This window comes from Falco rusticolus, chromosome 9 (assembly GCF_015220075.1).
Source record: "Falco rusticolus isolate bFalRus1 chromosome 9, bFalRus1.pri, whole genome shotgun sequence".
NCBI lineage: Eukaryota > Metazoa > Chordata > Aves > Falconiformes > Falconidae > Falco > Falco rusticolus.
In genome coordinates, this window is record NC_051195.1 from 27,162,637 (window position 1) to 27,179,357 (window position 16,721).

Sequence of the window (16,721 nt, forward strand, 5' to 3'; positions counted from 1 at the left end):
GTCATGGGTATATCCTAAAGCCAGTCATAATTCAAATACTGCTTTTAATGCTTCAGAGCATCCACTCTGCATCAAGATGACCAGCATCAACATGGGTAAGAGGACACAATTACAGCACAGCTTGTGGAAATCCATTTGCATGGATTTGTATTGAGATATTCATATTTGTTCTAAAGTTAAAATATTTCAGGAGTTATTAATTTTCTTGATAGTTTAAATCTTCGGTGTGTCATTAGCATCCACGAACATATGCTGCTTATATCACAAAATTTTACACCAACTCAGTTCTCTCATTAAAAGATCCTGGACATCCCTATTATAATGTTATCAACTCCAGTGAATTCAAAGGAATCAGAGGAAAGGGCGGATGTGAGTATTGCAAATGCAAGTTACTGAAATTTACCTCATCAAGTTCTGTAGGAATGCTTCCACTACTGCCAGTGGGGAGATCTGCAATTGGGGCTTTGGGAGCTTTTGGAGTAGGACCTCGCCGACTTGTGATGGCAAAAGCAGCTTTCTGATGCCTGTACAGCGTAATTATTCCCCTGTGTTTCGTAACTGTATGATGCATTCCGTCTTTGTCAGAGTTGGGCCCTAAAGGAAAATGCAGAATAGCTGACAACAATTTAAGCTGCAGTTTAAGGCATAGGTGGAAGTGGCAGTTTCCTACAAGTCATCTGCAGATCTCTGCATGCTTTAGACAAAGTGTCATTGAACCTCAAGGATGGAAAAATTGAACTTAAGGATGTTAATTGATGTTAATGAAGTTAATTGAAGGATGGAAAATGGAAGAGTACAGTTATTCTGTTAAGAGCATGTTACAGACTTTACATGAAAATCTAAGCGTGTAAACTGCCACAAATACTTACTCAGCAAGAAACACAGACAGAACTTCAGTCTAACATAAAAAGTTTGTGCATTTTTTTAAAAATATAAAATAACACATTACGTTCTAAAGTTTAAACAAACATGTTCTTGTGCCCTTTACAAACAGTTCAAGACTTCTATCTGATGCAATAGCATATGCCATCAGTATTATCTTTGGATTTATTGATGTTTCTATTTATTCTAATAGGCTTAATTTTCAATTAGATATTAATATTATTCTACTCTGAGATGAAGGACACATTCATTAAGACAAAGTAACATGTATAATGGTCAAACCTTAAAGCAGGTTAGAAACTTGAAGTATTAAGGTCTTATTTTGTGTTATTCTTTCAATCCACACATTTTTACCAAGAGACAGTCATTTAACAAAAAACCACGACCATAGCATGCACAGGATTATTTGTTCATTTTGAACACTCTCCTCACCTTTTGTTGTCTTACTATAAGCCTATGGAACTTAACAGAAGACAGACTTTTTTTTTCTAACAGGTTACTCTAATTTTCATACTTAATTTCAATGAAAAGCTTCATAACATATGTAAATTAAAAACATTCAATTATTATTGACTTATGATCACAACAGTAAATAGCTGAAAATTGTAACTAAGATCTTTTATACATAAATTTTCTGAAAACGATACACACCGTTAGTTGCACACAGTGTCTATTTAGTTCAAGATACATAAAGGAAACAGTTACTAACAAATGAAGACTCAGTTGCTGGCATTTTAAAAGCACTAAAAATAAGACTCACTGAAATACTCTAACAGTTCAGAGACAAGCAAAGACATATTTTAAGAACCATGGCAGCCTTAGATATCATACCTTTTGAGTTTTCATGGCTACCCTGAGGCTGTGCAGGACATGCTGCTAGTGGGGTAAGATGTGGATCCACGCAGAGGGAGTTGCAAAGATTTTTTATAATCTTTGAGTTGGGACAAGGAGACCTTGTTGTACACTGCTGAAGTAACTTTGCTATACATGAAGCCACATAGTTTTGCACAAGTGTATTCTCCTCTTTTTTGATAGCTTCCATTAAGGGTTTTATAACAGGATTTAGTTTTTCTGGAAGTTGCTGCAAATTCACAACTGCACATGCAGCAAATGTATGAACGCGCAGATGCAACACTTGCCATTCTTGATTCGTTTCTGTAACAGTCATTTGGACTTGTTGTCGTTTACTGTCCAACTGTTGTAGAATTTTAGGATTCAAAGTAAAGGATGATGTCACTTCATTGAAAACAGAAGTAACCTAGTACAAAGGAAGAAAACAGTTACCAATCTGTTTCATTTACTGCAAAACGGATATCCTCTGAAAACTGTGGTTTTCATGGCAGAACATGAGTCACTCCACCAGGTATTATCTCAATTCTTCCAGCAAATAGCAGGAAATGCTCCAATACGTAGCTTGGGGAATCCTGAACTACAGCTCAAGAGGGAAGTCAGGCATATTACGACTATTTCAAGTCTAGATTCCCAAAGCTAAAGGAGGAGTTTATGTACTCCTCCAAATTTAGATTGTCCTATATCTGCCAGATATATCCAGTTATTCAGGCAATACATAACCATGTTACAGATAAGCAAAGGAGAATATGCTATGAATACAAGTAGCCAAAAAGGATGTGCAAGGTCCCATACATGAAGAACCTTTTTCCAAACTGATTTTCCTTTGAGGAAAGGGACTGGGATAGAAACCCAAGGAAAAAGTGAGCACAACAGAGTAGCTGCAGGACTTGCCATACCTCCCCCACTCACAACTGGCTGACTACTGTTGCTTAAATCTTTTGCAGGAAAGAGATTAAAAGCAACATGGAAATGCTGAACTTATTTCTACTGATAGGATAGTTGGGCTCCTAAGTACAGGAAAGCTGACAGCTGTTGAGAGGGTTAGTCTGGGAGGGTTGTTGGTTTTCGCCTTTTAAGTGTTCATACTGATAGTCTTTCAGCTATCAGACTTTACTGCTTCATTCTATAGACACCTCAAGTTCTACTGCACATGACCTCGATGACTGAAATGATCAAATGATGCAAAAAATATGAATTCCAAGGAGGAGCACAGCATTTTTCCATTTAACACACAAAGACCCACACTACAATGCAGAGTAGGTTTTGGAGTCTATTTCAGGAAAATTTGGAAGAGTTCAAAAGGGTGCAGAAGACAGTCACAGAAAATAGCAAATAGTTACGGAATGAGCCTTTACTCCAGAATGGCTATCTTTTGAAAAAAGCATGCGTTAGTCAAGCAGCCCTATTACCAGGCTTAAGAGTCAACAGTTGGGGTATAGGAAAACTCATGTACTTCAGAGACTACGAGCTCACATGATTCTGTCTGGTTTTACCTTGGGAATTTATTTATTTCAGATGGCTGCCAAAATCCCCTCAGCCCATGTACACAATTATCTATAACTTCAAAGATATGATTAGATTTCCAAGTCAGGCTACTGCATATTTACTACATGAATACTACCATCCAAGAATTTCAAGATCCATCATGCTAGTCATCATAGCCATAATCATACAAACTTAAACCTTCTGTTATCCTTATCCTCAGCATCCCAGCTCCAAACACAAACACATCATGGATCCTAATCCCCCTCTTCCCCCACCCCAAGCTGCACCACATCCATCACCATTCCCTCATCCCCTCAAATCTACACACCCCTCCCACCCCAATCCCCTTTTATTTTGCAGGCTCAAATCCACCACATCTTCCTTTACATCCTACTTCATCTGTCCATACTCCTCTTTCTCTCTGCTTAAGCCGCCAGTTCGGGATTGGAAGAAAAAGCTTTTAACTTGCTGCTCCAACACCATCAGCTCTATTTTTCCTTACAGAGCTTTTCATGGCAAAAGCTACCTTTTATTAGCACATCTAACACTGACGTTTTCAGATTAAACTAGATCGAACAATTGAACAGCCAGGAAAAAAAAAAACCACTTTCAGATACATGCTTGTGGGGTCAGGAGATCTAGAATTTACAGTTTATTTACTAGTCTTTTGACAGTGGTTTTGAAGGAGTTGCAGCCTGCTTTGTTTTCTTCTGTGTAGATTTCAGGAGTGAATCTACACCTGGAATCATAACATTGCCAATTTTTTCTCATGTTAAGTATCTACCTGGCACTGTACTCAATTTTTGGATTAGTCTGTAAACACCACAGGGGGAGTGGCAAGTATATACTATTACGTATCTCATGTCAAAGGATGTGTAAAGTAGTCACGCTATTTCTGATAGTTACTGTCTGCGTAATAATTATGCTGAAGATGTACTTCAAGACAAGAATAGATTTGAAGGAAGGGCAGGCATGCCTCTACTTACCAGCTCATTAGCTTGATCTATTGTAAATACACTGCAGTTTACTCTGTTTCCAATGTCAACATGTGCATCAGCTAACAATGAGATGAGTTGTTTACATTCATTCTGCATTCGCGTAAAAGGAACAGCAATTTCATCATAATAGAGATGTTCAGAAAGGACCCCAAGCAAACGAGGCTGCACACAAATGGCCACAGTTCTACACTCCTATAATGGGAAAAGACAATTTCTAGTTCTGGGTAATCACAATTTCTTTTGCTCAGTTTTGGGCACTAGACAGTGCAATCAAGATACAAAAACCCAGTTTCCAGAGGGACTATGAACATTTGTAACCCAAAATATTGAGAGATTAGCAACAAAACTTTTAGTCTCCCACTAGAACAGAAGTGATAGTGAACACAGGGAAGACAGTCATGTTAAAAGGAAGCACTGACCTCAGATAACATGCATCCTGAGAACACACTTATTTGTAAAAGAAATGTGAACATATTTATTGATTCATTCTGACTGTTGGCATTTAAGCTGCCAAGTAATGTATTCCTCTATTGTCTAACAGTCAAGATTTTAGAAGATGTATCATTACTATTTTTGCTTATCAGCTGAAATTTTATTTCAAGTTAAGTAGCAGGTGACAAGCTGTGGATTGAGGTAGTAAGTAAAAATTATTTTTGCTGTAGAAACATCCTACCTTTTGCAAGGCTGCCCACTCACAGATTACTAATGCAACACTAATCCTCTGCAAGGCAGATTTGGAATTCAAGTGGAAAAGCAGTAGCTGGGCTAATGATTCAGCTGGCTTTATTTCTTGAGTAACAGTATTTACACCTGGATCACAAATGCAGCAACAAAGTGCTCCCAGCAATCTGACAAAAGGATAAAGAACAGTCACTTCAATGTTTCAACTACTCCACAAATAACGATTCAAAATTAAGATGCCAAAAAAGTCTACATAATTAGATTTTGGCAAAAGCACCATATAAATTAAAAAGATAAATTGCTTTTAAATAGTTTTTTTAGATTTCCAGTAAACTGACTTTGCTGCCATCATCCGAGCTCGCATGACAACATAATCCCTGGTTGCTGGATCCTCTGCGATGCTGTCTGCCCCAGCAATATATTCCTGAATCACTTCCTTATTCTGGGTTTGACCTTGACGCTGTTTAGCACCTGCCTTCTCCTACAGAATAAAGTTGGGAGAGGTTGAAAGTAAATGTATTTGTGATAGAAAAAATGAATTCATATTCCACAACATTTCCAATAACCATCATACCCTGAAGAAGTTAGCAAAGAAGCATTATGGCTTAGTCCAACAGACTTCTTAAAATAGTTAATTACTGTGTATCACCCCTCCTCCACTAATAGTATTCCATGGCCTTACTCAATGTATGATACGGTTCCTTCACTATAATATTAAAATTAATAATTATAGCTGATGAACTGAGTCCACATAGAGGAAAAAGGAAACCTCTTTCAGCATGTTTTCAGAAATAACACAATGCTTTTAGGCTTGAACTCAGTCCCGCAAACAGATAGTTTTGGAACCATGTAAATGAAGACTTTATAAAGTATTCACAGGGAGCATCCTGCATGATAGAATTTTGAATTCTCATGGGAAAAGTGGCAAGAACTATTTTGCTCTACAGACCTGAGGCCTGTAAGATAGGTTACTTTTAGAAAGGTAGAAAGGAATCGCCACTCCCCTCTAACACCTTTAGAATGTGTCCTTATAGACAACTAATCAATTTCTTTCTTTCCTCAAAACAGTTAGCAAGGTCACATTTCACTTACTTTTGATCTGGTTTTTACTTCCAGCAACATGTTTAAGTCAATGGGCAAATGAGATGGCTGCATCATTAAGCAGAGCCAGGCTCCCATCCATGGACAAGCAGCTGCAACCACATACTGTACAGATGCCTTGTTTAACAGTTCCAGCCACACCTTGGGAAAGAACCGTAGTGGAAATTATGACAGATTTGTGCATGGTTCACCTAAGAACATATATATCCTGATAAACTGTAGGAACCACCCTATTCTCCTTCACTCTAAAGCATCACACAGGCTTGCTACAAAATAAACATGAACACAGCATTCTTTACGTGCACAAAAGTACAGAGGTTAAGAAAGAACACAAAAAGTACAGAGGATATGAAAGAGCAGGATACACAAACACTACATATCTAGGTTTTAGTCCTGCTAATACCTTGTGAATAAGATCCAGAATTTCTTGGTTGCTTTCTAAGATACAAAATTGAAATATGTGCCGCAACATGTCTTGCAGAATTGGAGTCAGCCATGTTGAAGAGCTCTGAAACAAGGATATGGTATGATCAAGCAGATTCCAATATGTACCATACTAAAACACTAATAACTAATTCTTACCTGGTCTTGGGTAGAGAGCAGTGTGAATAATGTTTCCAGTGCTGCTTTTCGCACAGAAGATATAGTATGATGCAAGAACGGCCACACACGTGGGACCAAAACTGTGAGTGACTGCTGAATACTAGTACATGAAGGGGAAATGAAGAAGCAGTGACAGGGAAAAAAGACAAAACACAGAGCTAAATTAATTTTTTTTTTATCCTCAGTTGTAAGGTTTTACCCAGAAGAGAACTTTTTTGAAAAGGAAAATTTATTGCATATCCTTGGTGATTTCAAGTGAAGGATCAAGCTACTACAGCTTAAACATTTAAAATACTTTTAAGTCAGTATCCTTTTTTTAGGCAAATACTGTGGGTTTCTTACTGGTATAAAGAACTAATTGGTTCAAGCATGTATTTTTACCACGTTGTTTCCCAGATTACACTCTGAGCTTTGTTCAACCATTTAAAAAAAAGGGGGAGTTGTTTGTTTTGAATTTATTATTAGACATTTATGACTTCAGAAATAATTAAAAATAAGCCTGGATCTTTTGTGCCTGAACTTGCACATCAACTGATGCAAGCAGTACATACTGAATGAAAGATGGCATTAGTGACAAAACTTCATTCTTAATTTTGGATTTGGGCAAAAACCAAGCTTCAGCAGTGACAATCACATAGGATGAGAAAGGTAAAATGTGTAAAGCATCCACCTGAAGTGCAGATGCTGTGAGTTTACCATTGTATTATGAAAAACGTTAGCATACTAACACTCAGTTCGTTTAATCAGAGTCCCAAATAGAAACTTCACAGTGTCTTCAACCAGTCACAGAATTACTGATTGTACTATTGATGTGTATTTTTGTTTGGAGCTTTCTTTAGAACTGTTTCAAGAGCAAAGATCTACAGTGTATGCATGTGTTTTAATGTATGTAATTTGCCCTATTGTTTGGAGTTTGTCAACAAGCAACAGACAAAGAAGTCTGCAAGCAGGACCACCATATGAATGGAGCAGATAATCCTTTACTAACCTTCACTTGAAGGAAAAGAAAGAGTAAAATTAAAATATTTAAATCAAGCACATCCTTGGCAAGTGATTTGAAAGCAACTTTGATTATTCCAATTTGGAAATAACCAGACAATCAAACCTGCGATGCTGAAGCAATAGTAAATTAAAAAGTTACCTGCATTTGCGGACCTGAGGATAAGTCAGAAGGGAAGAAAGAAGGATCATGATACTGTTTGTGGAAGCTGTCAGGTCATCCAACTCCAGAAGTGCATCCCACAAGGTATTAAGAATAAAAGGCACCTACTCAAATAAGCAGAAGAGGTTATCATAAAAAAAGAAAATCCAAGTGCTGCCTCAAAGCGTTACTTTCTTCACTCAGACCAAAAGTGAACTTTTCAATCAGAATTGATGAAAAACGATTCAGTCACCTTCTGAGACTGCAGCTGGACCAGGCTTTCCACTACTGGTACTAAAGATGCTGCAGCAACAGCTCTGACATCATCATCCAGATCTTGGAGACCTTCAACTATTGCAGGCAACACTTTAGGCAATAAAGTGTTGATCATGTCCTACCAAAAAGATTAAAAGTATTTTTAAACTTAAAAAGCATATAATGAATGCCTCAAACAACTAAGATGTAGCTTCTGTTTTATTCACACACTTAGAGTACAGGTCCAAGACCATAATCTAAACATTTTAAGTTACCATTCATGAAGTAAAACCTAGGTTATAGATTTGAATGAACCGTAACTCGGTTCAGTTCTGGTGTAAACAGAACTCCATCTTTGCCAACTTAACACTGTGAATACACTAAACCTCTTGTGAGGTTAACGAAGCTGAGTGCTACATGTCAAAGTACCATCAAAACCAGGCAAGCACAGCCTCTACTTACAATGTTTAGTGCAAGTAACTTACAGAGTTACAATAGCACAATTCTGCTATATGGTTCCATATTTCTGCAGCCTGGATATAAAAATGCTGTCACACATCTCATAACCCACATGAGACTGCAGTGCAAGCAAGCTTGCTTTATCATATCTATCTACTGTTCAGCCACATCCTCTACTCCGAGCAGAGCTTTCTGCTCCAAATTATGCAATTTCTCACGAGGGTTATTACCTGACGTACTGCCAAAGCATACTTTATTCCTAGGAGACCACCGTGTCTCACTTCCCACTGTTCCTGCGTAAGCAGCTTCAGGAGAACATCCACAGTTTTATGAACTCCAGTCTCATTCATGTGCTTCAATACTACTCCCAAAGTCTGAGCACAAGTCTCACGTACTGGTGCTACCACCTAGGATAAAATAAATGATAAACCAGGTACTTCTGTAGGAAATTTGACTTAGACTGCTGAAACTGCTATACAAATAAAGTGAAATTTATCTATCAACTGTTTTTTAATAAGCATCTGTGAGCAGTTACAATAGGCACATGCAGTTGCACTGTACAAAGCATAGCTGATCTGCTGCAATATTATCTCCTGCAGAAGCCAGCTGATCTACCTGTTCACTCCGAAACAACTTACTTCATCTGAAACAAAGTCTCCGAATCTGTCTAATGCAAATACACAAAGAAGTCTAATAACCAAGTCTTCCAGCCACTCCTGATGCTGCTGAATCATCTGTACAAAGAGAAAAATCAAACACCTTGACTATATTTATTCACAAAGGATTTCCAATATGCTTTCTTTAGCCAAGATTTAAGAGATATGACACATTTAAATTGATTTAATAGTCATCTTGCACAGACAGTCAAGGCAAAATAGCCAGCACTAATTAAGCTCAACTAGCTTATTACAAACATTTTTTTAAAAAAACGCACAGTACCTTTATCAAAAGGCTAGAGAGCACCTTGCAAGATAGACAGATTATTTTATCCCTACACAGCACACAAATGTAAAGTCATTCAGATAATCTCCACCGACTAATGCAAACACATCATAGGCAAGGCAACCAACGTGTTTGAAGGATATTTACAAATAAGCAAACTATGAAGCAGTACTTCACTGTGGGAGAACCAGCGAAAGGAACTTGCTTTTCAGCCATGTCTCCTCCAGATTTAACAAAGCAATTTAGACCAAGCTAGTCTTGAAGCTCTGGACACTGTCAGAGACCCAACAGTTTTGGAACTTTGAATCTTAGAGCAGAAGCCCCATAAATGCAACTGCTCAGGCATCATCTTTCTCTTCTGCACTGCCTGCTGGATCACCACTTCCCTTGAAAACTACAGTTTTAATGAACAAAACTACATCATATTATGGATTTCATATTCCCATAGGTGTCAAAGAATGATACCTACATATAGCATTCACAGCAGCCTTTGAAGCTAGCCTGGGGTACACACACAGTTTCCATAATTAGTTAAGAAACTAAAGTGTCTTACCATTGCAGCGTGTTTTATTACTACCCTGCAATCTCCATGGAACAAATATTACTCCACATGGAAGCAAGGCAAGACAGTAGCTTTCTCCTTTCCCTACGTACAAAGTATGCTGATGCAGCTTGATTTAAATTTGATAATATCTCCTAATTCTTCAGCACTCTCTAAACCACAAGCTAGGAGAGCTTTTACAGCAGGGAGGTTAATATGAACCTGGATGAGTTTCACTATTAGTAAACAAGCCATTGCTGTCATGATATTTTTAAAAAGAGTCTCCTTTTAAACAGACTGTTTAAATACTTTTTCTTATAATAACAAAGCAAGCAGATCAATAGTCATTCTACTATTTAAGTGAATTAGACTGTCTGAGACACTTCACTAGAGTTATATAAATATATATATAGCTTGTAAATTTTGTTTCAGCACACCCGTACCATGACCTGAAAATCGTATTTTCTAGTATGGAGGGTAGTGTTTAATAACTTTACACAGAGTCTACATATTAATGGCTGCTCATACAGTAGTATTATTTTTTTGCACAGGCCTTTTAAAAATAAGGTAAACATTTCATTAGTGCATAGAGTGACTTCATCTAGATTATTCTGAGAAAACAAATTTCATTGTTTATATTCCCCCCATATCACCCACCTCCTGCAAAGCTTGAGTATTTTAAGAAATCTGTTTTCTAAGCTCTGTTTAGGTAATATGTTAAGTCTACATGACTGGAAACTTACCTCTTCTAAAGAGCTATCTCCCATTTTACCACCACTTTTGCCATGAGCTTTAAGTATCTCTCTCAGTCCAGTACCTGCACCATGTCGAACCTAGAAAAGTGAAATAAAACATCAATCTTGAAATATTTAGGACCAGAAGATTAAAACCACACTGGGTAACTGAAAAATACATGTCTCTATTAAGAACAAAGTAGTAAAGTGCTGCAGAGTTAGTGGTACTTAGACCTGTGGGAATGGGTAATTTTTTTCATTTGATGAATCTCATACTGATCTGTCCAAAACCAACTGTTTTTTCTTAAGTATTTGCCAGCTTATGGACAGAAGCAATTAAGAATTGCTTCTGTTTTCTAACCCAGAGATATTGTTATCATATGTGCAGCAGCAATGTAGCCGAAGGCAGCTTTCATTTAGTCTCACACCTCACTAGTACTCTGAGAAAGAGCAACTAGAGGATATTACTGTTTTCAGTAAATTAGTAAGCTAAAAAAAAGCAATATTCTTATGTTTCTTAAACACTTTATGTTTCTCTTTGTATTATATATTATATTTATACTTCTCTACAACTACTTATATTTCTTAAAGTTTGGATCCCCACTGAATATTCTGAGGTCTGCAAAACAAATTTTTCTTATTATTTTTTTACTATTCTACATAGCTTACAAATCTGTCTTGCTTCGCTAAATATTAAAAAAATGAATAAGTGGTATGGGAAAGCAAATTATAGCCACTTGTGTGTTCCCAGCAAACATGAACAGTTGAACACACTAGGAAGAGTTCTGAAAGTGACAGAAGACCTGTACAAAGACATACCCGTTTCTGGTATTTCTGATACGTAACTGGATTAGTAATTGGCTAATCAAGAAAAGCCCACCCAATAGATACACAGAAAGTTGCAAACGCGAAGTTTTGAACCAGGCTTTCATTGAGAGACCTTTATATAGGTGAGAGCAGAACTTCTTTTCTTATAAGGACACTTCATATGCATGCTCGCTACTAGTAGAAAAGTGTTGTATTTTGCTTCTTGATTGTAACAATTAGAACTGAGCAGTTGGCAAGTCCTCCCTTAATCAGAGTATCTTAGATAAAATGCAAGCATACATGCCCCCATATTTACAGCTCAATGGCTGCTGATAAAAGCTATAAGCAAGTCACTAAAAGCCAGACAGAGAGCCCGGTCTTAAAATCCTAATTGTTCATAATACACTAATCACTTGTTTATTTGGTCCAAGACTGCTTATGAGCTATTTTTCACAATCCAGAAGAGGAAGACTTTGCCAGTTAACTTCTCAGCTTCTGCAAACATGAAACAGTATGTTTTTAAAACAGAAAATTTTTTAAAGGAAATACCAGTAATAGGATTCATCTTGCCTGACTTGAGCCGCCTATAAGCTAGGCAAGCAGTCTGAACTAGCCATCCATGCTATCCCTAGACATTGCAAGAAGATGCCATACAACCATTTTAAAACCATGTGTTTTGAGGCAGTTTAACCCATTTTTCATCTAGAACATACCATAATAACGATTCTGTATTGATCTACTTCTTTCATTAAGATGTGTGTGCCCTATATCAAATGTACTAAGAAAGCTACGAGAATGCCTGCACTTCAGGAAACAAGTGGACTTCTGCTTCATCTGCAACCAGTCTGCCTTCAAATAAGGTGAGGCTTATTAGCTCAGACTCAGTGATGTGCCACACAAATATAATTGTCCCTTTTCTGGGCTGAAAATAATTGTGCTGGCTGCATATGTTCTACCTCTGTGTTTCCAAGTTTGAGGTCAGTATGGGCAGAGCCAGCTTGCTATCACTGAAACTGTGCTACAGATAGACCTAAGTATGTTACAGTTGTTATTAACATTTAATCTTTCAAAAGATCAACTTTTTTACAAAAAACTGAAGGTAGTAGACAACAGTTACTTCCATCTTCTGCTCAAGGAAGAGAGACCATTATCAGCTACTTCATATTTCTGCCTGGAACCGATACCAAAGTTTGTGGAAAATAGTATAAGGATTGAATAGAAGGGTAGGCAGGACAGTTTTTTAATCTTGAAAATAAAAGAAAGAAAGAAAGAAAATTATCTTGCAAATAAGCATCCAAATATATAGTTTTTGTAGTTTGTATTTACTATGGTTCTAAAAAAGTTAAAAGTACCATTTTATAAATGAAGATAATAACTAATGATTTGTAGCCTAACCTGTTACCAAAGGGGTGATTCTCCTCCATTTTCTACTAGCTTTGCGTTAGACAAACATACCACTATTGTCAGCAACAGACTTGCACAATATTCCTCAAACTCTTAACAAATCCAAGCCTGCTAACACCAACTATTGCTTAATCTTTTGACTGCAGATGCATGTGCTTTTATTTTGCTTCAGTTTCAGTATTTCCAGAATTCTCACTTATAATCACTGCTTTCCATACCCTTCCCACTCTCCACTTGAGTATACATTACATATCTGTTTTTATTTCCCCTTTAAATGAGTCTTAAAAAAATACTCAAGTGCTCTACAAGCAGATTTCTCTTGGCTGTGTAATCTGTATTTACAATTGATGTAATTTTTGATATCTAGGAAAACGTCCGAGTGCTATGCACACAGTTTTTGTGCTTCCACTGAAGCTTTTTTTTAAACCTATAATTACACCTTAGATACTGCACATCTTACCTCCCAAGAAGGGTTAAAGAGATCATTGCACACCTCTTCACAAAAACTTTCCAAAGGCCATTCATTTGCCTAAATTAATAAAAAATTAAGTATGACATTAAAAGAGAAAGGGATCAGGCGAACATTTCTTGTACCACTTAGATACATGAAGATAAAAAAAGACCTCCAAAAGCTTAAGTATTTTTCTTTGTTACTGGATAAAACTGAAAAACAACAGCAACTTTCCTCCACACTTCAGAAACTTTGCAGAATAGCACTGGATTTTTTAAAAAGCTTATGAAGTTTGTCTATTAGTAACGTAACCTCTTCTCTATGGTAATTAATTTTGATGTTCTGGCATTCAGCTTCCTTTTAGGGACCACACAAGGGCAGAAGGTGCAGCAAAATTTATCATCCTTCCCAGTGTTCTTTAAATTTATGAACTTTGCCTTTAAAGAATACAATAGGCAAGTCTCAGTTTGAAGTTACACTACATAATCAAATTGGGTCAATTACTCCAGTAATAAATGCCACCCCTTTCAAAACACATTCCACATTTTTAAAAACCAGAAACATACCCACTGCAAAGGAAACTGACATGGCTGTCGAAAGAAAATTATGATACCAACATTAGTAAGTTCACACCATCACAAACACAAAGCATTTGAAAGGCTAGCAACCAGCAGCTATTCAGCCTGTTGAGTAACTCATCTCCAATTCATTTTCCAGTCATCATTTTTCAAATAAGAATTCACTTACTAAGCTATGTCTGGAAAAATCTTATTTTTGTAGAACACACTTATGAAGATAAAGTCTCTTCAAATAAACTTGTATATATCACTTGTATTCTTGAATAGCTCTTCTTACAAGTTTTCAGCTTTTCAGTCAATTAAAACAAATGCAAGTTTTTCTAAGACTGAAGGTAACTTTAAATCTTCAATTACTAAAGATAGAACTTAAATCTAAATTAAGCCTCATTAAAGTAAGGTGAAGATTAAAATGTACATGAACATTTAGATCAAATTATTTATGGCTCAGTGTAATCCTACCATCTAAGCATTTAGCACTGTTTTACAGTTTAATACCCAGGTCTGACACCTGCAATCCACCTACTCAGGTTCATTTGGGTCACAAACTGCTACCAATGGATTAAATGTGGTTTCGTCCTCAATGCTATACACACTTTGAAGCTCATCTGCTTCATCACATATAAAAGCAAGCTGGCCATGGCATTCTTTACTCCATTTCTCTTACTGCTAAAATGACTAAAGAATTTAGGAGCACAAAGGGGTTTTGTTTTACATTACTTTGCTAAAAAACTGAATGATCATTCCTACTAACCACAGAACAACATATCATACCTCTTCTGGAGCATTTTCTACCAATGTTTTTGAGTCTGTGGCAGGCTGGTTGATGACAACATTTGCAACTTTTCTTCTCTTTTCTTCTGGCTCCCCATCAGTGCTATCATTGCTGAGGAGGAACAAGTATAAGTTTATGAACTGAAAATATGTTTTAGGGAAAGTAATTACTTCTACAACTGCAGTCTTCAGATACAATAGTGTGGCAAGAATACAGAACAAAAAGGTTTAACACTGAAATATACAAAATAGGTAGGTTTACATGCCAAAAGAACTCAGTGAGAAGACAGTAGAATCCTGTCCCTAATTGGCAGTCCTTCTCAGATGTCTTTTTCCAAGAAATACAGAAATTCTTGAATAAAATCAAGGTAAGAATATTTTTTATGGTTTCATCAGGAAGTTATATATTAAATTTTTAGTTTATCTTTCTATCTTTTTAAAAAAACCCTTTTCATGCACTATTTTCTACCCATATTTAATAACAGGGACAAACCACAATTTTTAACTGCAGCATTCCATTATTTCAAGATCCCTCTGAAGCTAGGTCCTTAACAAAGCTCTACTGGGAGTAAGTACAGCACACAAGCTTTTTATCATCAGCATAATTAGCACGTAAAAGATAAAGAAGCAAAGACTGTTGGAAGTTTTTCAGCAGATAAATCAAATCACAATCCCAGCTTAACTGAAATAAAAGCAAATCAGTTCACTATTATACCTCTTCTCATTAGCTTCCACTGCATCTCTGGATCTTTGCTTTGCAAATAGCTTAGCCATTCTCTTGGCTTTATTCTTTTGTCTACTGCTCATACCAGCTCGAAATTCTGAGTCAATTAACTCAGCAGCCTGAAGAGTCTGAAAGAGAAGTCATTCATTGTCAATTCTTCTTGCAATGAAGGTCCTGAAAAATTCTCAAAACCACATTGCTCTGAAGGTCCCAACCCTCCATTTCAAACTCAGAGCAGCAGTTTGACATTAGATAATACTAACATGCAACTAAGTGGGGGCATAAGAATTCAGGAAGTCAAAGCATACCATATTCAATGTTGATCATCATACTTAATACACACAGAGTATAACCATAGAAGCACAAATAAAGCAAACCCACTGTATTATTCCTTGCAGTCAAGCAGCCCGAGGTTTTACCTACAGGTTGTTTGTTTACTAGTGAAACTGAAGAAGGAGAATAGTCCAAATCTTCATCATTGAAGAGATCTTCAGTATTCATCCCAATTGCAGCACCCATATCTAAGCCAAGTTTCTTTTGTAACAGTTTCCTCTGTCGTGCTATCCTCTCTTTAGGATCAATTTCACCTTGAAAAGAAGTTTTTTAAGAAGGCAAAATGTGTCAGATTTCCAACCAGATGTATTATTGAAGCTTTGTTCAATAAAATAACATAGAGCCAAAAGTTACAGAATTAAGTTGTACTTGGCTAATACATCAATACAATCTTTTAAACCAAATCACACTGATTCCCTAGGAAGAAGTTTTCTGCTACTGAAGCTATACTAGTCCTTAAACCATGATGAATTTTTAAACAGAAGATAGTTTCTGTGAACTTCATTAAACTACATTTGGTCTACAGAAGTAAAAAACCAAATCTCCCCCAAGTTTTTATGAAACTGCACTTTGAAAGGAACAAATTAACACACTAACAAATAAATCCAGCAACTGATTCAAGAACTATCCCTTTTTTTATTGAGCCCATGCATCCTTGTGGGAATCTGTTGATTTTGGCATTCTGAGGGTTTGGATTTTTTTTTGTTGGTTTCTTTTTGGATGATGTTGTTCATTTAAGATTTCTTTACTTCCTAAACTTTATCTTCTGTTGGGAAACAGACCTAAGAAATAACAACCATCAACAAACCCCCTCAAATTATATTCAATCCCATATCCTGTAATAATATGTATATTCTAATAATAGTAATATTCTTCCTTGTAAAATGCACTCGACTCAAGTGTCTCCTGCCCAAACTAACTCCTGGTGACAATGTAGACTGAAGCATAAGCATGATTTTCCTAGGGTGCTGGAGTCTGT

At 36.6% G+C, this 16,721-nt stretch overlaps 1 protein-coding gene across 4 annotated transcripts in view; it reads right to left on the bottom strand.

Annotated features, from left to right (window-relative positions):
* The window catches only part of BTAF1 (B-TFIID TATA-box binding protein associated factor 1), a 47,336-nt gene that overhangs the window by 14,593 nt on the left and 16,022 nt on the right, over window positions 1-16,721 (bottom strand). For 3 of the 4 annotated variants that reach the window (XM_037399188.1, XM_037399192.1, XM_037399190.1), the window contains 17 exons: window positions 15,833-15,996; window positions 15,401-15,537; window positions 14,686-14,797; window positions 13,346-13,414; window positions 10,684-10,773; window positions 9,096-9,191; window positions 8,688-8,864; window positions 7,997-8,137; window positions 7,744-7,868; window positions 6,582-6,702; window positions 6,403-6,507; window positions 5,991-6,140; window positions 5,237-5,379; window positions 4,891-5,065; window positions 4,206-4,409; window positions 1,714-2,140; window positions 404-615 (listed from right to left, as the gene is read on the bottom strand). In XM_037399188.1, coding sequence (XP_037255085.1) covers window positions 404-615; window positions 1,714-2,140; window positions 4,206-4,409; window positions 4,891-5,065; window positions 5,237-5,379; window positions 5,991-6,140; window positions 6,403-6,507; window positions 6,582-6,702; window positions 7,744-7,868; window positions 7,997-8,137; window positions 8,688-8,864; window positions 9,096-9,191; window positions 10,684-10,773; window positions 13,346-13,414; window positions 14,686-14,797; window positions 15,401-15,537; window positions 15,833-15,996 — 2,648 coding nt within the window. The remainder of the gene's footprint in view (window positions 1-403; window positions 616-1,713; window positions 2,141-4,205; window positions 4,410-4,890; window positions 5,066-5,236; window positions 5,380-5,990; window positions 6,141-6,402; window positions 6,508-6,581; window positions 6,703-7,743; window positions 7,869-7,996; window positions 8,138-8,687; window positions 8,865-9,095; window positions 9,192-10,683; window positions 10,774-13,345; window positions 13,415-14,685; window positions 14,798-15,400; window positions 15,538-15,832; window positions 15,997-16,721) is intronic. The other variant, XM_037399191.1, reaches the window with a different exon arrangement.